This window comes from Pipistrellus kuhlii, unplaced genomic scaffold, assembly GCF_014108245.1.
Source record: "Pipistrellus kuhlii isolate mPipKuh1 unplaced genomic scaffold, mPipKuh1.p scaffold_m20_p_38, whole genome shotgun sequence".
NCBI classification, from domain to species: domain Eukaryota; kingdom Metazoa; phylum Chordata; class Mammalia; order Chiroptera; family Vespertilionidae; genus Pipistrellus; species Pipistrellus kuhlii.
In genome coordinates, this window is record NW_023425538.1 from 3,594,337 (window position 1) to 3,612,966 (window position 18,630).

At 54.3% G+C, this 18,630-nt stretch overlaps 2 protein-coding genes across 15 annotated transcripts in view; one reads left to right on the forward strand and one right to left on the reverse strand.

Moving 5' to 3' along the window:
• Nucleotides 1-678: 678 nt before the first annotated feature.
• On the forward strand, nt 679-13,682 carry DPF1 (double PHD fingers 1). 7 transcript variants are annotated; one of them, XM_036408283.2, is made up of 12 exons: nt 690-920; nt 6,453-6,613; nt 6,693-6,800; nt 7,994-8,121; nt 8,362-8,451; nt 8,833-8,911; nt 9,112-9,243; nt 10,140-10,190; nt 10,282-10,401; nt 11,418-11,530; nt 12,309-12,390; nt 12,534-13,682. In XM_036408283.2, exons 1-12 carry the CDS (start codon nt 778-780, stop codon nt 12,602-12,604), a joined length of 1,278 nt encoding a protein of 425 aa, XP_036264176.1. In that variant the 5' UTR covers nt 690-777; the 3' UTR covers nt 12,605-13,682. The 7 variants fall into 7 exon arrangements, with proteins under 7 accessions (XP_045426880.1, XP_036264178.1, XP_036264179.1 ...); XM_036408284.2 differs by lacking the exon at nt 690-920 and adding an exon at nt 4,691-4,832; XM_045570924.1 differs by lacking the exon at nt 12,309-12,390 and having other exon boundaries at nt 679-920.
• Nucleotides 13,683-15,776: 2,094 nt separating this feature from the next.
• Nucleotides 15,777-18,630, reverse strand: part of SIPA1L3 (signal induced proliferation associated 1 like 3) — a 353,179-nt gene continuing 350,325 nt past the window's right edge. For all 8 annotated transcript variants that reach the window (XM_036408270.2, XM_036408269.2, XM_036408265.2 and 5 more), the window contains one exon: nt 15,777-17,981. In XM_036408270.2, the coding sequence (XP_036264163.1) occupies nt 17,838-17,981 (144 nt within the window). In that variant the 3' untranslated portion in view covers nt 15,777-17,837. The remainder of the gene's footprint in view (nt 17,982-18,630) is intronic.

Consider the following 18,630-nt stretch of genomic DNA (forward strand, 5'->3'; position numbering starts at 1 on the left):
CTAAGCTTGTCTCCCCCCCACCCCCTCACACCGCTCCAGTTACACTAACTTTCTTACTGATTATTGCACATGCCAAGCGTGTTCTCCTTCCCTGTACATTGTATGGCTGGCAATTTCTCAGGTCTCAGCTTAAATGTCACTTCCACAGAGAAGTCACCCCTTTCTTATAGCACTTACCACTCTCTAAAATGATCTCACCCTTTGTTTTGTTTATCAGCTGTCTTTTTTTACTAGAAGGTCAGCTCCTTGAGGGCAGCGACTTGTTTGGTCCCTGCTGTATCCCCAGTGGTTAGGAGAGTGTTTGCACATAGCAAATACTTAATAAAGGAACAGAGGCATTGATTAACCCCCTGCCCCTTCACAGATTGGCTTACACAGAAGAAACACCCAGACAAGCAGGCATAGACAAGAATCCAGGACAGAGCCTGAGGTTGTCCACATACCCAGAAGCCAGGAACACCTGCTGTCCTCCCCTTCCCGGGACCCCCACCCCCCTCCCCTCCAGTGCCTGGAGGATAGAGTCCTAGCTGGGAATGGAGCACCCCTGGGAGGAGGGAAGGATGCTCAGGGGCAAGCCCCGCCCTGCCCTGTATCCCCAGCGGCCAATGGCCGTCCGATCCTCCCGACGCCCCCTGGGACGTGTAGTCCGGTTAGGAGTGCTTTGGGCCCCCGCTGCGCGCCCCTAGACTCCACGTCCCGTCTTGCGCCCTGAGGCTCGGGGATTGGTCCAGCCCCGCCCCCAGCCCGCCTCTCTCCGCTGGCGCCGCAGCCCCAAGAATGAATGAAATCGTAGCGCGCTGGGCGGCTGAGCGGGCGGCTCAGGCCGGGCTGGGCCCGCGCGCGGCGGCAGCGGCGCCCCGGGCCGGAGGCGGCCCTGCCGAGCGGGCCATGGCCACCGCCATTCAGAACCCGCTCAAGTCGTGAGTGTCCCTGCCGTCCACGTCCCTCCGTAACCCCGCCCTTCCCCGCCCTAGATGGGGAGGGGGATGCAGTGCGCGGAGGGTAGTTGAATATCCCCTCCCTCAGCTCAGTCCCCATGCCCCCTGGGGGGTCCACTCCCCTGTGTCCCGTGGGATTGGGGTTGGGAGCTCCTTCAGGGTCGCGGGGAGCCCCTTCTTTGTGGCTGTCAGTGAAGGAATGTGGCGCGGGGCTGGGGGGTGGCGGAGGCCGTCTCCTCATCCAGAGTAGGGGTAGGGGCTTCCTTCTCCTCCATCTCTCCTCCTCCTGGTCTCTGGGAGCCCGGGCCTGCCCGGACACGGCGCTGGGAGTCCGGACCCCTAAGTCCAGACCTCATTCTCCAGGGTCTCCCTTTCCCCCCTCATCAAAGCACCTCTCTCTCTTTCCCTCTTTCTCGGCCCACGCGACCGGGGGTAAGAGCTGAGATTTCGGGGATTCCCGGTGAGATCCCTGTTGTCTCCCTTTTCACTCCTCGGGTCTCCAGGACCTAGAAGCCTCGATGCCTGGTCAGCTTGACCGTGGGATTCCTGTCTTGCCCGCTCGTACACCTTTAACTCGAGCATCTCCCATCCTCTTGGGGACAGGATGCCTCCGGAGAGGGCTCTGGGAGTGCCCTCAATCTCCGAGAATTCCCTCCCTTCCTCCCTGTCCAAGTCCCTCTCCTTCCCTTAGCTTCTTTCCTAGTGTCTGGGACCCAGGATGTCTGGGTTCGAGCCTAGCACCCTCCCATCTCCCCTTTCCTCGATCTCTCCACCTCTTTCCCTCGTTGGGACCCTGAACTCCAAGGTCTCAGCGCTCCCTACCCCCTTTCCAGGCGGGGACTGCGTGCTCCGAGTGCCGGCTGGCCAGCGCGCTCCCCTCCCCCTCCTTTCGGGCCAAGGCAGAGGACTGAGGGCGAGCGCCGCGGCGCCGCTCTTAGGGGCCGGGGCTACCTCCCCCAACCGTCCTCCAACCTTTGCGCCCCCTGCCACGACCTTGAGCTGTGCTGGGGTGAGGAGAGGGGAGGGGCCCAGGAGCGTTCCCCACCCTTAGGGCTGTGCGGGAGATGTAGACCTAAAGTCCTGGGTTGCTTCTAGTTTCTGGCGAGAGAAGTTGGGAGAGATGGTGGGCGAGGCTCACAGGCTCGCACCTACACGTGTGGCTTAGAGGTGTGCAAAAGCAGGCTTAGAGGGAGGGTGTGGGGCTTGGGTCAGTACGAGGTGTTGTGTGATGAGACTCCTTTCAGCTTCCTTCTCTAAGTCACACACAGGGAGACACCTCCCCTATGAGGGATACCTTCCACCGGCTGGGACCGGATTCCTGTTTTTGGTGGATCTATAGGCAGACATCCAGGCCTCCTCACTCTGATCTCTAGGATATGTGGGGCAACCCATTGCAGGGACCTGGAGGCCAGAGTCAGCATTTGGTGGGAATGCCAGCTTTTTCACCCTCCGTTGCTTTCACCTGCTGAGGGTTGTGCTGGAGCGAAGGGAGGGCCTCCTGAAAGACTGTAAAATCAAATCTCCTTGGGAGTGAGAGGCTGGAGGGTGCAGCCCTCAGGAGTTCCGAGTGCCCGCGGTCAAACCCAGCTTGAGCCATTAGTTCTCCCCTTCCCAGCCTCAGTGTTACCTTCTGTGAACTGGGGAATCAGCCATTCTTATTACCTCAGGGGGCTGTTTGATCTTTGTAGAGCACTTAGTACAAAGCCTGATCCTGACTAAATGTAGTGACTAGTAGTAAAGTGTCAATATTGATTTCATTTGTAGCCCAATTTCCCAAAGGGCAGTGGGGAGAGGAGGGTGGATGGGGTGAGGGGATTGTTTGAGAGGGGAAAGAACTGGGAGAGGGGTCTGTGAAGGTGACAGGATTAAGAAAAGGGTGGAAGACCCCTCTCTTTGTTTCCACCTGAGTCTGTAGGTCAAATTGTGCTGGTGGGCAGACTAGGGCCTCCTGGAGGAGGTGGAATGTTTGCACTAAGGCTAAATGGATACAGTTGATTTGAGGGTCTGGAATGGGAAAGGAGAAAACCTGGGTTTTTGAGGCTGGAGGTGTGGGGAGTGTTAGAGGGTGTGTTGGGGAGCTGTGAGGGTGGTGGCAGGTGAGAGGAAGGTGGCAAGGGCACCCTCTGAGCTGAGCTGACAGGTCAGGGGGTTTACTGTGGGCATATGGACTGGCCACTATAGGGCCCTGGAGGCCAGAGTGAGAGTGGGGCTGCCAGCATATCTTATCATTCACCCTTGTTACACCTCTGGGCCAGATGTGAAGCAGAGACCCCCTCCCTCAAGGCCTTACCTGGAGCAGATGGGGAGAGTTTGTGGAAGGGGTTTAAGACTAGATGTGTGTGTGTGTGTGTGTGTGTGTGTGTGTAGAAGTGACATGGGATGGGAGGCCTGAGAAGGTCTCTCATCAGGGGGACATGAGGGGTATGAAGTAACAAAAGAGGTGAAGACTAGTATGCCTCCTCTCTCTGCTGGAGAGCCCCCTAGTGGGTGTTTTCATCCATGCAGACGCTCAAACCTGAAGACACAGTTTGGACTAGGAGGGCTATGGGTGTGTGCATAGAGAGACTGTGTGTGACTAGCTGAGTCAGCTCGCTCTCTGGGGATCCCTTAGTATAGAGTCTTTGTGAGAGACAGTGGGAAAGAGAAGGCAGTAAGGCCCATTTGGGGATACGAACATCTGAATGGGTGAATCCTTCCCTCAGTCACAACTTCAAACAGTCTCCAGTGGCTGGCGGCATGTAACTCCACCTCTCTGTGCCTCGAAGTCTTCATTTGGAAAATGGGGGTAATAATAGCATCATTCAGGAAGGTTATTATGAAGACTAAATTGTTAAGCCCTGTAAAGCACTAAGAACTGTGTCCAGCACATGATGGGTGTTCAGTATATTTGTCTATTCATTAAAAAATACTTATTGAGCATTTACTATATGCCAGGCATTATTCTTTCTAATATGGTAATTATATTGCCATTTTACATCTTAGCACATATCAGATTCTTTTTTGTGGGATGAATTTATTGAGCACCTACTACCTGCCAAGTACCTTTTAAAACACTTCACTTAGAGTTACTCATTTAATCCTTACAACAATACAGTGAAGCACTACCCTGATGAGGAAACTGAGGCCCAGAAAGATTAAATCATTTGCCCAAGGTCACATGGCCACCAAGTGGCAGAGCCAGGATTTGAACCTAAGCGGTGTGGCTACAGTCCCTAACTAGCACCGCCACTGTTTGGCCTTCCAAGGGGCTGAGAGGGTTGGGTGGGGTCACTGTGAGAGTGACAGCCTCGAGTGGGACTGAGTGGGACCGACCAGGTAGGGTTCTCTGGAGCCAGGAGGGACTAGGGAGTGGGGGAGAGGGAGGGGCGGTGTCCGTGAGCCTACGTCTCTGCGTGAGTGCGGGGATATTGGTGGGACATTTGTGTGGGCACCTGGCACCGAAGTGTGTGTAGTGTAAATGCCTGTGAGTATATGCGGGGTGTGGGAATGGAGTGTGCGTAAGTCTACGTGGGAAGCAGTGAGTATACATGTGAACTTTTATGTAAATGGCGTGTGTGAGTCCAGGTGTGCGTGTGAGTATACGCCCATGAGACCAGATGTGTGTTTGAGTGAGCATGTGTGAGTGACTGCGCTGCCTGGGCCCCACCTCTGCACCCTCTTTCCCCGCGGGATCCCGCCAGCCCCCAGGCCGGGACTACGACTCCCAGCATGGCAGGGCGGGCCCGCCCCGCCGCCCTGATTGGCTGCAGCCCCGTACTCCCGCCCCCCCGGGAATGAATGGATGGGCGGCCTCCGCGCCTGCCCGCCCGAGCGCTGGGAGGACCGACCCGCGGGGACCTGCTGGGGGCAGGACCCGGGGAGCAAGATGGCCACGGTCATCCCCGGCCCCCTGAGGTGCTGCGGGCCGGCGGGAGGCGGGGGGAGGGCGCGGGCGGGTCTGCAGGGTGTGTGTGTGTGTGTGTGTGTGTGTGTGTGTGTGCTCGCGCGCGTGTGTATGTGTGTGTCTATGTGTATGTGTATGTATGTGTGTCTCGACTGGGGGTGGGGCCGATGGGGTGTCTGGGGGCTGTCACCGTGGCCCGGCTGCGTGGGGGTGCGAGTGTGTGACTGGGTTTCTGGGGTCGACACAATGCTCCTGAAAAAGCGGAGGGTGTGGAGCCCTCTTCGGGGCAGGGTCATGTCCCCACTGCGAACCCCAAGTAGAGGGGGATAAAATGGCTGTGGGGTGCGGGGACCTTGGTAAACTTGAGTGAAGCCCACACAACCTTTGTCTTGGGATGTGGAGTGTGTGTCACGTGTTTGTGTTCTCTTTTTTTCGGGGGATATATGTGTTTCATAGGGGATGTTTCATTGGGTCTGAGTGTGTGTACATTTCCTTTGAAACTGCATCATTTGTGTTCTGAGTTTTTGGATATGTAGGTGTGCATGTGTCTTTGTGTAAATTTTTGTGTGGATATGGGCAGATATATCTATGTTGTGTATGTGTGTGTCTTTGTGTTGAATAAGTTATTTTGTTTTTGCTTTGTTAATCCTCACCTGAAGATATTTTTTTTCTATTGCTTTTCACAGAGAGGGAGGGAAGTGGAGAGAAAGAGGGAGAGGGAGAGAGAGAGAAACATTGATGTGAGAGAAACACATCTACTGTCCCACATGTACATGTGCGGGGACCTGGGTGGGGAGCAACAGAGGGGAACGACTGGGGGCCCGGAGCAAGTGAACCTGCAACCCAGGCACTTGCCTTGTCCTTGCCCCAAAATCAAACTCCAGGGGGCCCTTCAGTGTGTGTGTGTGTGTGTGTGTGTGTGTGTGTGTGAGAGAGAGAGAGAGAGAGAGAGAGAGAGAGAGAGAGAGAGAGAGAGAGATTTGTTTGTGTTGTGTCTCTGGTCATGTGTGTAGTTTGCTTTAACATTCCTTCTTTTAACATTTGTGTGTGGGTTTCGATGCTTGAGTTTGTGTGTATGTGTGCTATGGTGTGTCTGATCTGTCTGGTTGCATGTTGTATTTCTTTGTGTGGGTGATTTATGTTGTGTGTCTTTGGGTATGTGATGCATACTTGTGCATGGATACTAGTATATGTGTGATCTGTCTGCTTCCACACTGTGACTTGGGATATTTGTGTTTCAGTAGATATGTGTATGTGCACACATGTGAGATTTGTGTTGCTCCTTTGTGTCTTAGGATATCTCTCTTTGTGTGTGAATTGGTGTCACTATGTGTGATTTTTTTATGTTGTGTGTTTGGAATATGTGCACATATGAATGGGGCCTGGTGTATTTTTGTTTGTTTCTATATTGTGTATATCTACTTGGCTAGAGGCCTGCTTGAGTCCCAGGTGGAGGGGTGGGGGGGAAAGGGGAGCCTTAAGTCCAGGAGCCACAGGAGGGGAGAGGTGAGGTTGGAGGATTCTGCCCCCACCCCCATTCTTGATGGGAGGGCTGGGGGAGGGATGCTGGCGACCTGGTCCTCCTGCCCTTGCTGACAGCTGCCTGCTGGCCTGCTTACTGCCCCTCACAGTCTAGGTGAGGACTTCTACCGTGAGGCCATTGAGCACTGCCGCAGCTACAACGCGCGCCTGTGTGCTGAGCGCAGCCTGCGCCTGCCCTTCCTGGACTCTCAGACGGGAGTGGCCCAGAACAACTGCTACATCTGGATGGAGAAGACCCACCGTGGGCCAGGTACCTTAGGGAGGGTGGGGAGGGTTGGGCAGGGGTGGCCACAATGAAACCCGAGGTCTTACCTCCCATTTCACTCCAGGTTTGGCTCCAGGACAGATCTACACGTACCCTGCTCGCTGTTGGAGAAAGAAACGGAGACTCAACATCCTGGAGGACCCCAGACTCCGGCCCTGCGAGTACAAGATTGGTGGGTGCAGCTGTCTGTGCCTGAGGTGTCCTCCATGGGCTCCCCTGCACCGCTTAGTGTGTGGCTTGCCAGTGGGTGTCTGAGCCTTCACCTTTTCTCCCTTCTAGCCAGTGTCAGCATGGCTGGCTGTATGTCTCTGTGTGTGCCTGGGTGTAGTCCACAGATTCTCCAGTTTTCCGAGTGACTGAGCTTCAGATGGTATCTTCCATGTGAGCCCAGGTTTAATTGAGAGCAGAGTGGTATCTGTTATGTGTGTCTAGGTGTATCCAGCCTTTGTACATCTTCCCTTGTGAGCTGGGATGTATCAGAATGTCTGGCTCTGTTTCTTCTTGTGGGTGCCTGAATATGTCTGGGTGCATCAGAGTGTCTGATTGTAACTCTTGCCTTTGTAGTGGAGTGTATCTAAGTGTCATGAGTCTCTTTCCAGGCGATTCCAAGTGTATTAGGTTGATTTTCGTGTGTGTGTGTGTGTGTGTGTGTGTGTGTGTGTGTGTGTGATATCAGGGCCTGAATGCCTTTTCCATTGAGTGCCCAGATGCTTGGAATGTCTCTCTTCCCTTAGTACCTGGTGTATTAGGTAGGTCCATGTGTGTTGGTCCACAGGAGTGTCTGGCCTTATCACCTAAATATGTCCAGTACTATCAGGGTCACTGGCTGTTTCTTTTCCCTGTCCAGGTGTATCAAGGATCTGTTTGGGTCCAGGTATATTAGGCCCAGGTGTCTACCTGGCTGTATCTTCCTGGGTGTGTCTGACTGCCTCAGAGGGATTGCCTGTATTGTCTATGTGTGTCCATCTGAGTGATTCTCCCTAGCTGTTTCTGTATCTCCCCCCCCCCCCCCCCCCATGTGTGGCCAGGTGTATAATAGGATTGGCCTGTGTTTTCCTCCCCATGTGGGTCTGGCTATGTCTGATGGTCTAACAATCTCTTTGAGTGTCTCTGGGTGTATCCAAGGGTCTGCTGTGACTCCTCCTGAGGGTGTCCTAGAGATTCTGAGGGTCTGGCTGTGTCTTCTCCAGGGTCTGAGCGTCCTTCTCAGTAGGTGTAGTTGAGTCTTCAAATTTGATGCTGCTTGAGAGTGGGAAAGCCTCATCTCTCCCTCAGTGCGCATGGTTCCCCCACCTGGGCAGTTTGAGGAATCCTCCAGGGACAACTTCCCACTTGACCCCCGCCTCCCCATGGCCTTGTCCCCAGACTGTGAGGCACCCCTGAAGAAGGAGGGCGGCCTTCCTGAAGGGCCGGTCCTTGAGGCTCTCCTGTGTGCTGAGACAGGGGAGAAGAAGATTGAGCTGAAGGAGGAAGAGGCCATTATGGACTGCCAGGTAGGACCAACCTCAGGGTCCCAAGCTCTCCTGCCCTGGCATATCCCGTTCTTGCTCCGAAACCTCCCTGGCTCCCTAGGGCCTCTGGCATCTTAAGTCGTTGTTTTCCAACATCATTCTCTTTGGAATGTCTCCTGACTTGCCCTGCCACCCCAATCTCCAGCTCTGCACAGAACCCCCCCAAAACAAAACAGTGTTCCTCATTTTCTTGACTCCAATTCCCCTTTTTCTGGTGCTCAGAAACAGCAGTTGCTGGAGTTTCCGCATGATCTTGAGGTGGAAGACTTGGAGGATGATATTCCCAGGAGGAAAAACAGGGCCAAAGGAAAGGTACCTCCCCATCACCCATCCCTTCAAAGCAGAGCCCATGTACTAAGCAGACATAGTGAGGCCTGTCCCAATTTGGCCTGATTTAACCCTCAGAACAGCAGGGCGGTTGGCGTGGAGAGAGGATCTTATACTCATTTCACAGATGAGGAAGCTGAGGCTTGGCTATATTAAACCATCTGCAAACCAGAGATTGGAAGGTAGGCTAGGACTGTCTTGGTACCTGTGCTATAGATAGATAGGAAACAACCCCAGAGAAGTTGAGTTAGCCCACTGTAAGGAAGTGGCAGAGCTGCAATTCAACTTTCAGGCCCGAAAAATGAGAACTCTCTCAGTTGCCTCCTTTGCCTCCCTTTCTGGCCCCTCACTTCTCTCTCCCCCCAGGCATATGGCATCGGGGGTCTCCGGAAACGCCAGGACGCTGCTTCCCTGGAGGATCGAGACAAGCCGTATGTCTGTGATAGTGAGTCCTTCTGAAGAGAGGGAAAGAGAGCAAGTGGGCCCGGTGACCTGCCCCCTCCTGGTCACCTCCTCCTGTTCAGGACCCTGGGGGGAGGATGCTCAGGCCTCTGGCAGAGGGGGAGGTGTGATCCCAGAGGCCAGAATGGAGGTGGCAGGGGCTGGGAGGGCTGACCGGCCCTCCATGCTCACTCTGCTCTCCAGTCTGTGGGAAACGGTATAAGAACCGGCCAGGGCTCAGCTACCACTACACCCACACCCACCTGGCTGAGGAGGAGGGGGAGGAGAACACCGAGCGCCACGCCCTGCCCTTCCACCGGAAAAACAACCATAAACGTGAGCAGGCAGGCGGGCTTTGGGCTGGTGAGGGGCCTTGGGGATGGGGGCTAGGAGCCTGGGAGGGAGGGGGCACATTAGATATTTCTGGAAAACCTCCAGCTCAGCCATCCCCTCCCCCCACGGATCATGGGGAAGCTGGCTCTGGGGTTGCCATGGCAACCAACCATCTCTCCCTCTCTCCCGGCTGTAATATTTCTGGGTCTGATTTATTGTTTCAATTAGAGCTTGGGGCGGGGGGTGATAGATGACTCCCCTCTGTCCCTGCCTCCCTCTCTCCCTTCTCTGCTAAGCTTGGTGGAGGGGCAGGGTCTGTGGCCTAGGAGTCCTTGGACCACCCATGCCAATTCCATGCCAACCCGGCCAGCTAAAGGATGGGGGAGGGAGGTTCTGTCAGTGGAGAAGCCATCTTCCCACCCATCCCTTGGTGGGAGAGGACAGCCTCTTTTTCTATCCCCACTGCACACCCAGGCATTTCTGTGTTCACAATTTTCCTTCTGAATGTTTTCATACCAGATCTTGGCCAGTAGGATCTCCCCAAATTTTTATATAGTTGGGGGTGGTTGTCTGATAAAAGTGATTGCATGGGGGAGCAGCAGACTCTACCTGAAGCTGTATTTGTCAGTTTTTACTTAATAAAAAGGACATGTCACTTGACCACAAAGAAATGGTGTGTGTGTGTGTGTGTGTGTGTGTGTGTGTGTGTGTGTGATCCTGATGAGAATTATTTGGGTCCCCAAAGTGTCTTTTGCTATTGGCCACAGCTTGGGGTAGTACTCTCTCTTCCCACCTCCCCCAAGCCCGCACCTAGGATCCCTCCCTGAAGCTGAGGCTGGGGACAGGGTGGAGCCTTGCCTATGGTGAGAGTCCCTCTCTCTGTCCTCTCCCTCTCCCAGAGTTTTACAAAGAATTGGCCTGGGTCCCTGAGGCACAGAGGAAACACACAGGTAGGGACGCCTCCCCCTCCCCCTACTTCTGCAGCAGCCTTTGACTGGGGGCCCCTGCCTGCCCACAACAACCCCACCTGCTGTCTTTCAGCCAAGAAGGGGCCTGACGGCACTGTCATCCCCAACGGCTACTGTGACTTCTGTCTGGGTGGCTCCAAGAAGACAGGGTGTCCTGAGGACCTCATCTCCTGTGCCGACTGTGGGCGATCAGGTGACACCCCCACTGAGGTTTTTGGGAACCAGGGTGGAGAGAGGACTCCAGGAGTCCAGGTCTGGAGGATGGGGGCAGAGGAGTGAGGACTGGGGCGGGGGGTGGGGGGGTTACAGTAGAGGAGGGGAGAGGACCCAGAGTGTCCCATGGCACTGAGAACAAGAATCCATGGGGTTGACTCAATTGCTGAGGATTGTGGGAAGCAGTGGGATCAGGGAGGCTCTGGGAATAATGGAATGTGGTTGTCTTGATATTGCCAGTAGTGATGTGCTTATCCTGGTAGGGAGTAGTGAGAGCTGGTTGCCAAGGCATTGTGGGTAGTAGGGCTGTGATAAGTGAGTAATGATTGCTACTGCCTGGGTATTATGGATAACAGAGGGTGCCATGGAATTGTGGTTAATAGATGTGGTTTCTCATGGTGGACTTGTGGGTGACAGACAGTGGTTGCCTCAGCCCAGTGGTTAATGAATTGTGGTTGTCATGGTATTGTGGGTAGTGTAATATGGTTGTCATGGCAATTGGGTGTGGTAGAATGTAGTTGTGGCACTTGCGGACTAGCAGATTGGCATTGCGCAGTGTTGCTATTAACAGTTTGATTGCTGGGGCATCCTATATAACAGGCTTGGGTTGCAAGGAGCTCCGGAGTGCCCCTGACTGTGAATGGTGGTTGCCATGGCATTGTGGCTGGGAGAATGTGGTTGCTACGTTATGTGGTTTCCTCCGCACAGTAGTTAACAGAGTGTAGCTGCCCAGTGTTGTGGGTGGTAGGAAGTGGTTGCCACAGCACTGTGGGTAATGGAATGCGGTTGCCATGGTGGCTGGGTAGGAGACTGGTGGCCACAGTAGTGCCACTTGCAGTAGGTTGCTGTGCACCTTGGGCAGGGTGGGGTTAAGCTATGGACCACAGAAACTCATCATTATGAGCCAGGGGTAAGGGCCGAGTCATTTCTTCCCCCGTGTCTGTAGTCACAGGGACATGATGACCCCTAACCACATCCCTGCCCCTCGGCCCCCAGGACACCCCTCGTGTTTACAGTTCACGGTGAACATGACAGCAGCCGTTCGGACCTACCGCTGGCAGTGCATCGAGTGCAAGTCCTGCAGCCTGTGTGGCACCTCGGAGAACGATGTGAGTGCCCTGCCCCCACCTCCCCAGGACATAGCCCCATTGGCCTCCCCACCTGGCACCTCTGCCTTTGCCGGTTGGGCCTAAAGCCTTTTCCTGGTGACCTCGAGTAACCTGTATTATCATTTTGTTAGTGGCCACTCACTGAGCTCAGTATGTAATGCTTTTCATCTTTCTGAATCGTCCCAACACCCTCTGAGGCAGGCGCCTGTTCCCACTTCGCAGTGAGGGGGAAAAACTTGCCCAAGGTCAGGCAGCTAGGGAAATGGATTAGCTGGGGCCTGAACCCATCCACTGTTTTTGGAGCTGGTATCAGCCATCTCAGTGGAAGCCCGCACTACAGATGGCCAATGTACAGTGCTCAGGGGTGTTTTGCTCAGCTAAACGGGGTTTTGCAAAGATTCCATGGCCCAGACCTCTGGGAGCCCTCCCTCCCCCCACCTCTCCCACTTTCTTCCAATATTTTTATTAGAGAAGAGAGAGGGAGAGATAGAAACATCAATGATGAGAGAAAATCATTGATTTGCTGCCTTCTACATGCCCCACTCTGAGGATTGAGCCTGTAACCCAGACATGTGCCCTTGACTGGAATCGAACCTGGGACCTTTCAGTCTGCAGGCCCACACTCTATCTACTGAGCCAAACCAGCTAGGGAAGGAGCCCTTTCTTTCAGAGGGGTCCACCTCCCTCAGTTCCTTTGACTAGCCCCTGCCCAAACCCCAACCCCGATCTCTAGTGCCTGTGCTCCCAGGGTGCCAACTGGGCAGGTCTCACCCCCCAGGACCAGCTGCTGTTTTGTGATGACTGTGATCGGGGTTACCACATGTACTGCCTGAGCCCTCCCATGGCGGAGCCCCCGGAAGGTGAGAGCAGAGGTGGGCATGACACTGGGGTGGGTGGGCTAGAAAGTTGTCTTCTTGTTGGTGAGGACCCTGCCTTCTGGATAGGAGGGGCTGAGCAGCCCTCTCTGGACCTGGGCCTAACTCCCTTTCCTCTCATTCCACAGGGAGCTGGAGTTGTCACCTGTGTCTTCGGCACCTGAAAGAGAAGGCCTCTGCCTACATCACTCTCACCTAGGCCTGGCTCTGGCTCACCTGGACCTCTGGGGTGGTGCTTGCCCATCTGCCTCTCAGAGCTCTTCTACTCTCTCCTCATCCTTAATGTACCACAGTGGGATGGGGCGCTGGGAGCCTGAGAGGGGGCTGGGCTGCCCCCTTCCCTCTGTGCAAGTGGAATGTTTGCCCTGGGGTTGGTGGGCCCAGCAGGGCTCCTCTCCCTCCCTTCTTCCCCATCCCTTGGCAAATGGGCACCAGAGGCGGCTGCTCCCCTCAAAGCCATACCCCGCCTCTGGGCGGGCATGAGGGGTGGTGGATGCCAGCCCAGGGCCTGGACCCAGCCTTTTTCTAAAGAAAAAAATCAAAAAGTTAAAAAAAAGAAAAAAAAGAAAAGAAAAAAGAAATTAATATATACAGAATCCTAAAAGGCCTGGCTGGGTGAGGGGGCACTGGCTGAGTGAGTCCACAGGGCACCAGTCTATATCAGTTTCCTGCCTGGAAACCCCTCCCCCAGTTTTGGAGCTGCAACAACTCCACCTCCCCTCCCCAGGTGGGCACCATTCCCCACTCTTGCCCAGGGCAGATGGGTGTGATGCCCACCCCTTATCCCCTCTTGGTGCCCACTGTGGATACTGCATGATGTTGAACTGTGGCTTTGAAATCTGTTCCTGCCCCTTCCTGAGAGCCCCACCCTGTCTGCCACCACCACAAGTGTTACTGGTGGGGCAGGCAGGTCCCTGCCCAGCGCCTGCTGGGATGAAAAGCACAGACTCTGCAATGGACTAGTTTTTCTTCCTCCCCTGCCCTGATCCCCACCGGCCTGGCCCGGCTACCCCTGCCCCATTACTGGCCATATTGAGGGTAGCAAGGGGGAGTGGTTATTTCTTGTGGTTGTGTATGTTTATTGTTCGGGTTAAAAAAAGGGAAATTGAGATTGCAAGTGGATGAGGTTGTGGATTTTGGGGGCTTCCCCCAATCCAGGCATGCCCCTCCCCCCAACCCCCCCTCGCCCTGTAAATGAGTCTCCTTTATTGCCTGCCTCTGCTGTGAATTAACTTGTTCTGTGTATTAAACTGGGCCTGACCCCTCTGCCATGACTACCTCCTTCTCCAGGCTGGTTTGGGGTGTCACCAAGAAGGGGAGCTGGGGCCTCATTTGGGAGAGAAGAAACAGAGGCCAACAGCTGGAGCTGGCTCCTACCTCCATCTCCCTCCTGTACCCCGCCTTTCTCTGGCTTTGTCCCACCTCCTCACTGCCTTGGCAGAAGGAAGAGGGGGATGGGGTGGAGGGGGCTCCCGCCCAGCCAGCTGTGGTTGTCCTGGCAACAGACTACTGCAGCTGCAGCAGAAAGCTGAGAGGAGGAAGGCGGGAACTGGGGGTGGGGGAAGGGAAAGGATGAACAGATGAAGCTGGTCAGCCCCTCCTGGGCTGGGGTAGAGGGCAGGTTGCCAGGGGCACCTCATCCTAGTACTAGATCACTTGGGGCTTCCTGTATGGGGCTAAGAGCGGAGGGGAAGGAGGAGGGGACAGAAAGATAGGGACCCAGGAACGTTAGGAGAGAGGCTGAGATTTGGGTGAGGTGGGGTGAGGAGCGGGAACCAGGAGAGTGATTAGGAGAGAGACATAGATATGAGAATCACAAATTTATAGAGAATCAGAAAAAAAGACAGCAGGAGAAGAGGGAAGCAAAAAATATATATACAGATGAGAGCCACAGGAATTACAGGGGAAGAGAAGAGATGGAGATTTAGAAAATAAAAAGTAGACATGTTGGGAGACACAGGAGGGCAGGCAGAGAACCAGCGCACATGAAATAGAGAAAAAGAATAAGAGAAGCATGTTGGGGAGAGAGATACAGAGTTAGGACCCAGGGACAGATAAAATCTCAGGACAAGGACACAGGGATATGAGTGAGATTTCATGGGAGGGAAGGACATAAAGAATTTAATGGGACAACAGAAAAATTGTGCAAGAGCCAAAGGTATGAAGGGATTCAAAGAGAGTGAGGAGAAAGCCAGAGGCGGGGTGGGAGAGACTAGGGGAGGCTCCAAATGGTGCCTATAGGAGAAACGGGATGAGACAGAAATTGAAATCGGGCAAATGGGGAAGGGACAAGCAGGACATAGTTCAGGCGAGAGCGAGGACTGGCAAGTGCGTGTGTGAGTTGTGGGGTGTTGGAAGTTGGTGTGTCACAGGCGCCAGGAGAAGATGTGAGAACAGCTTGTTCCAGTGTTCCCTGGTGGGTGGAGGGAGCTCGGTTGAGGATGGGGCCTCAAGGAGGGCCGGGAAGGGAGTGTCTGGAACACTCTAGGATTTTTAGATGTGAAAATAGCTGGTCCACCTCCTCTGGAAAAAGGATATGTACCCGTTTAGGAAAAAGTTTTTGTGTGTGGTGAGGGAAGGATCTGGGTCAGAGACAGGGAAATGGTAAGGTGGGCCAGAAAGACCCAGCCACCTGGCCAGCTCTACCAAGAGGGCTGGGCTGCTCTCAGATCCAGATCAAGGCCAGACTTTGGGATGTTCACATGGAATTTTGAGATTTGGACTGTGGTCTCTGGGTCAAACTGGGAGTTCAGCTGCAGATCTAGGGCCCGAAGTTCAAGGCCCCTCCCCAGATGGGAGTCCCTGGCCTTGGCCAGGGGAGGTCACAGGGGATGCGTCAGTCTTTCTTGGACACCTTCAACTCACTGTGCCTGGCACCACCCTCCCCACGATGGGTGGACAGGGTGCCAATAAGCCTGAGCTGGGGGGAGGGGCCTGGGGGGCTGCCTAGCCGAAGGAGGCGCAGGTGGGCCCTCAGTTCTGAGTGTTACTGTAAAGGACAGCTTTACCAAGCTGGAAATCTGGCTTTCCTTTTGTTCAATCTCAATGTTTAAAAGTTGCCCACTAATTCTAAAACTAACACAACTTTGTGGGCTGGGCCTTGCTTTCAGGCATTTACTAGTGGTAGTGACTTTTGAGGTAGAATCTCCTTTTTAACGTAAGAAGGACTTTTATGTCCTGAGTGGTGGATTTCTGTCATTTGGGCTTCAGGGAAAAAACGTATGCCAAGTTGGTGTCCCCTGGTACGTAGGGAAGTGTGTGTGCGCGCACGGTGACTGTTAGGGACAAGGGGAACACGGGGGCTGATGCTAGACCACCTCTCATCAGTGACTCCAGGCAGCTGCCCAGCTAGTGAACACACAAACTATTTATTTCTATGAAATATTTATTTCCTTTGAAATCTCCAGAAACATGCCAGAAAATCTCAAGACAGGGATAGAAAAAAAGACAAGAATAAAAAAATCCAAATGAAACAAATCATACAAAAAACCCCAAACCAAATCATGCTTCTATCTTACCCATGAGATAGAACACCAGCTTCAAATTAAATAGATTTGTTTTGCAGAGATCCTTAAAAAATAACAGAAAAACCAAAAATCATAGTTTATACTTGTCAATGTTCACGATTAGGTCCGATTAGGTCCCCAAAATGATTAGAATGATCTGAAGATGAGGTGACAAAAGCAAGGGGTGGGGGAGGCACGGGCTCCAGGCTGGGGACTGAAGAAAGGGGATGGGGAGGTCTTGGAAAACCCGTCCAAAAAGGGGGTCTGGGAAGGGGAGTGGAGACATCACAGTAGTTGGCCAGGGCGGGGACCCGGCAGGTTCTCTCACGCCACAGCCCAGGTGAGGACGAGGAGGTGGCGAATGTGCAGGCTTTGTCACAGGCTGCCAGGAGCCAGGGGCTGACTGCAGGGGGACATGGTCGGTGCCTTTTTCTCCGGCTTCCTGAATGCCTGTGTCCCAGCACCCCCTTCCCTGAGGTTTCTGGTCCCAAAGAGAAGGCGGTGAGGTCTCTGGACAAGGACCGGGCCGCCTGGTGCTGGCTCCCAGCCTGGAGCTGCAGCTCTGAGCCAGGCCCACGCCGCTCCCCTGGTCTGGTGCTTCCTGAAAAGGAAAGACATGGGCCTGCCCACCCTGACTTTGTCCCTCTGAGTCTTCCTGCTGAGCACCAGCCACAGGGAACTGGCCCCCATCCTCAGCTTGAGGTTGGGGGAATCCACAGATTGTGGCCATACAGGCTTGTTCTGGCACAACTCTACATGAAAAAATAAAATAAAATAATATTTGTTTTTAAAGGAAAAAAAAGAAACTGTTTTCTGGGTGAACAGTGTAGTGTCACACCAGCTCGCTGCCTGGGAAGCTGCCCCTCACTGCCTTTGGAGGACTGAAGGACCAGCGTCTCATGGGGGTTCCCACAGCAAAGGCTCCCAGGGAGCACAGTGAGGGTGGCCTAGTCTCCACTGCTGTGGGGGCTGCAAGGTGGGCCGAAGGACTTGCAAATAGAAAACGAAAGCAGAGAGAGATGGAGGCTGTTTCTCTCCAGCCGTGACCTGGGGGCTCCTGGTGCCGGGAAGAGGCTGTGGCTGCGGGGCCAGGGCTGGTGGGGCTGCGGCAGCTCTGCAGCTGGGCCTGGCGGGGCAGGAGCTCAAATTGAAGGTGGAGGGCCTGAGGCACTATGACTTCTGTGGCTGAGGGGCTGATAGAAAAAGACTATCAGTGTGCACTAGTTTCCCCCTCACAGCACATGACTCTGGATGTTGGAGTTTCCCCTCTCTATCCTGGGATCCCCAAGGAATAATTGAAACGCTAAGAATGTACTCCTGGATGTTTTCTGAAATATGGGGTTGGGAGGGGGTGATGTCCGTGCTTCTCGGTGCCAGTGCAGGAAGGAGAGCCTTTGCCTGTTTCCACACGGGCCCTCATCTCTCCAGGGTGGGGGCAGAATGGGCTGTTTTCACACTGTGATTTCTCATGCAGGGGGCTGGGTGCCACAAGCCAAGCCCAAACTCTTGTAAGTGGTGAAGAAACTTGGTTTATGAACGCCTGGAGCTGTGGAGTTTAGAAACTCACTACTGCCCTCCCTGTTTCCTTCCTATAGCGTTGATGTCTAGATCCTAGAAAGAGACAGGATGGAGCCCGGAAAGACGGGCCCTTGGGGGCAGAGTGGGCAGGGCCCAGCCCTAGGGACCAGAGGTGAGAAGTGCCAAGGGAGGCCTGAGGCCCTGTGGCCTGCTGGGCTCGAGGACCATGAGCAGACCTTACCTCACAGCCCCGGAGAGGCCTCCCTCAGGTTTCTGTGTCTAAGGGGAGTGTGGTGGGGTCCTAGCTGGATGATCTTGATCACACCTGCAACCAGGAGCTGAGCTAAGGGAGAGAGGAGAGTAGGAGCCCCCACACACTCAGGTGGAGGGGTGAGGCAGCCTTCCACCTCAGAGTTCCTTCTTGTCCCTGCAGAAGATTTCAGCGAATTTGCGCAGCTGCTCACTGGCGGCCTGTGACTCCTCCTGCAACCGCTGGTTGTTCTGACGCAGACTGGCCACCTCCGACTGCAGCACCGCCTTGTCCTGCTTCTCCTGCAGGGAGGGGTGTGGGCATCAGCGGAGTGGTCTAGCCAAGGGCTCCCGAGGCCTGTGAGCCCTGGCTCAGCTGTGCTTTAGAGCTGGGCTGCCAGGTGCCAAGCCCAGCTCTGCTTGTTCACAGCTGAGTAACCCCGGGCAAGTCATCTCATCTCTCTGGGATCAAGAGCCTCAACTCTACAAAGGGGTGGCTGAGAGCTTTCACTAAGGTCATACATGTGGAGCTTTCACAACACAGCGGGATGTGGGGTGACAGTCAGACAGACATCACTGTGATTATCATCACCTTATTTCACCCTCAGCTACCCCAGGATGTTGGGAAACCCAGCCCCACACAGCAAAGGGGAGCTGGGTGTGGACTCAGGGCTGCCTCCATGGCCTCTCCTGGGGTACCCTTCCAGGATATCCACATCCAGAGGCGGCCATTCGTCCAAGGTCACAGGAGGTGCTGGGGTGGGAGCTGAACCAGAGCCCCTGTGATTTCTGTGCTTGAAACTCACAGTATATGCTGTCTTTTACCTCAAAATATATAAAACAACAAGTAAAAGTCTCCTCCATCCTTATTTCTTCTCACTTTTCTACCCTGGAGGTAAATACGATAAACAATTCAGACTGCTGCTTTCTATGTAGTCCTCTGACCCATGAA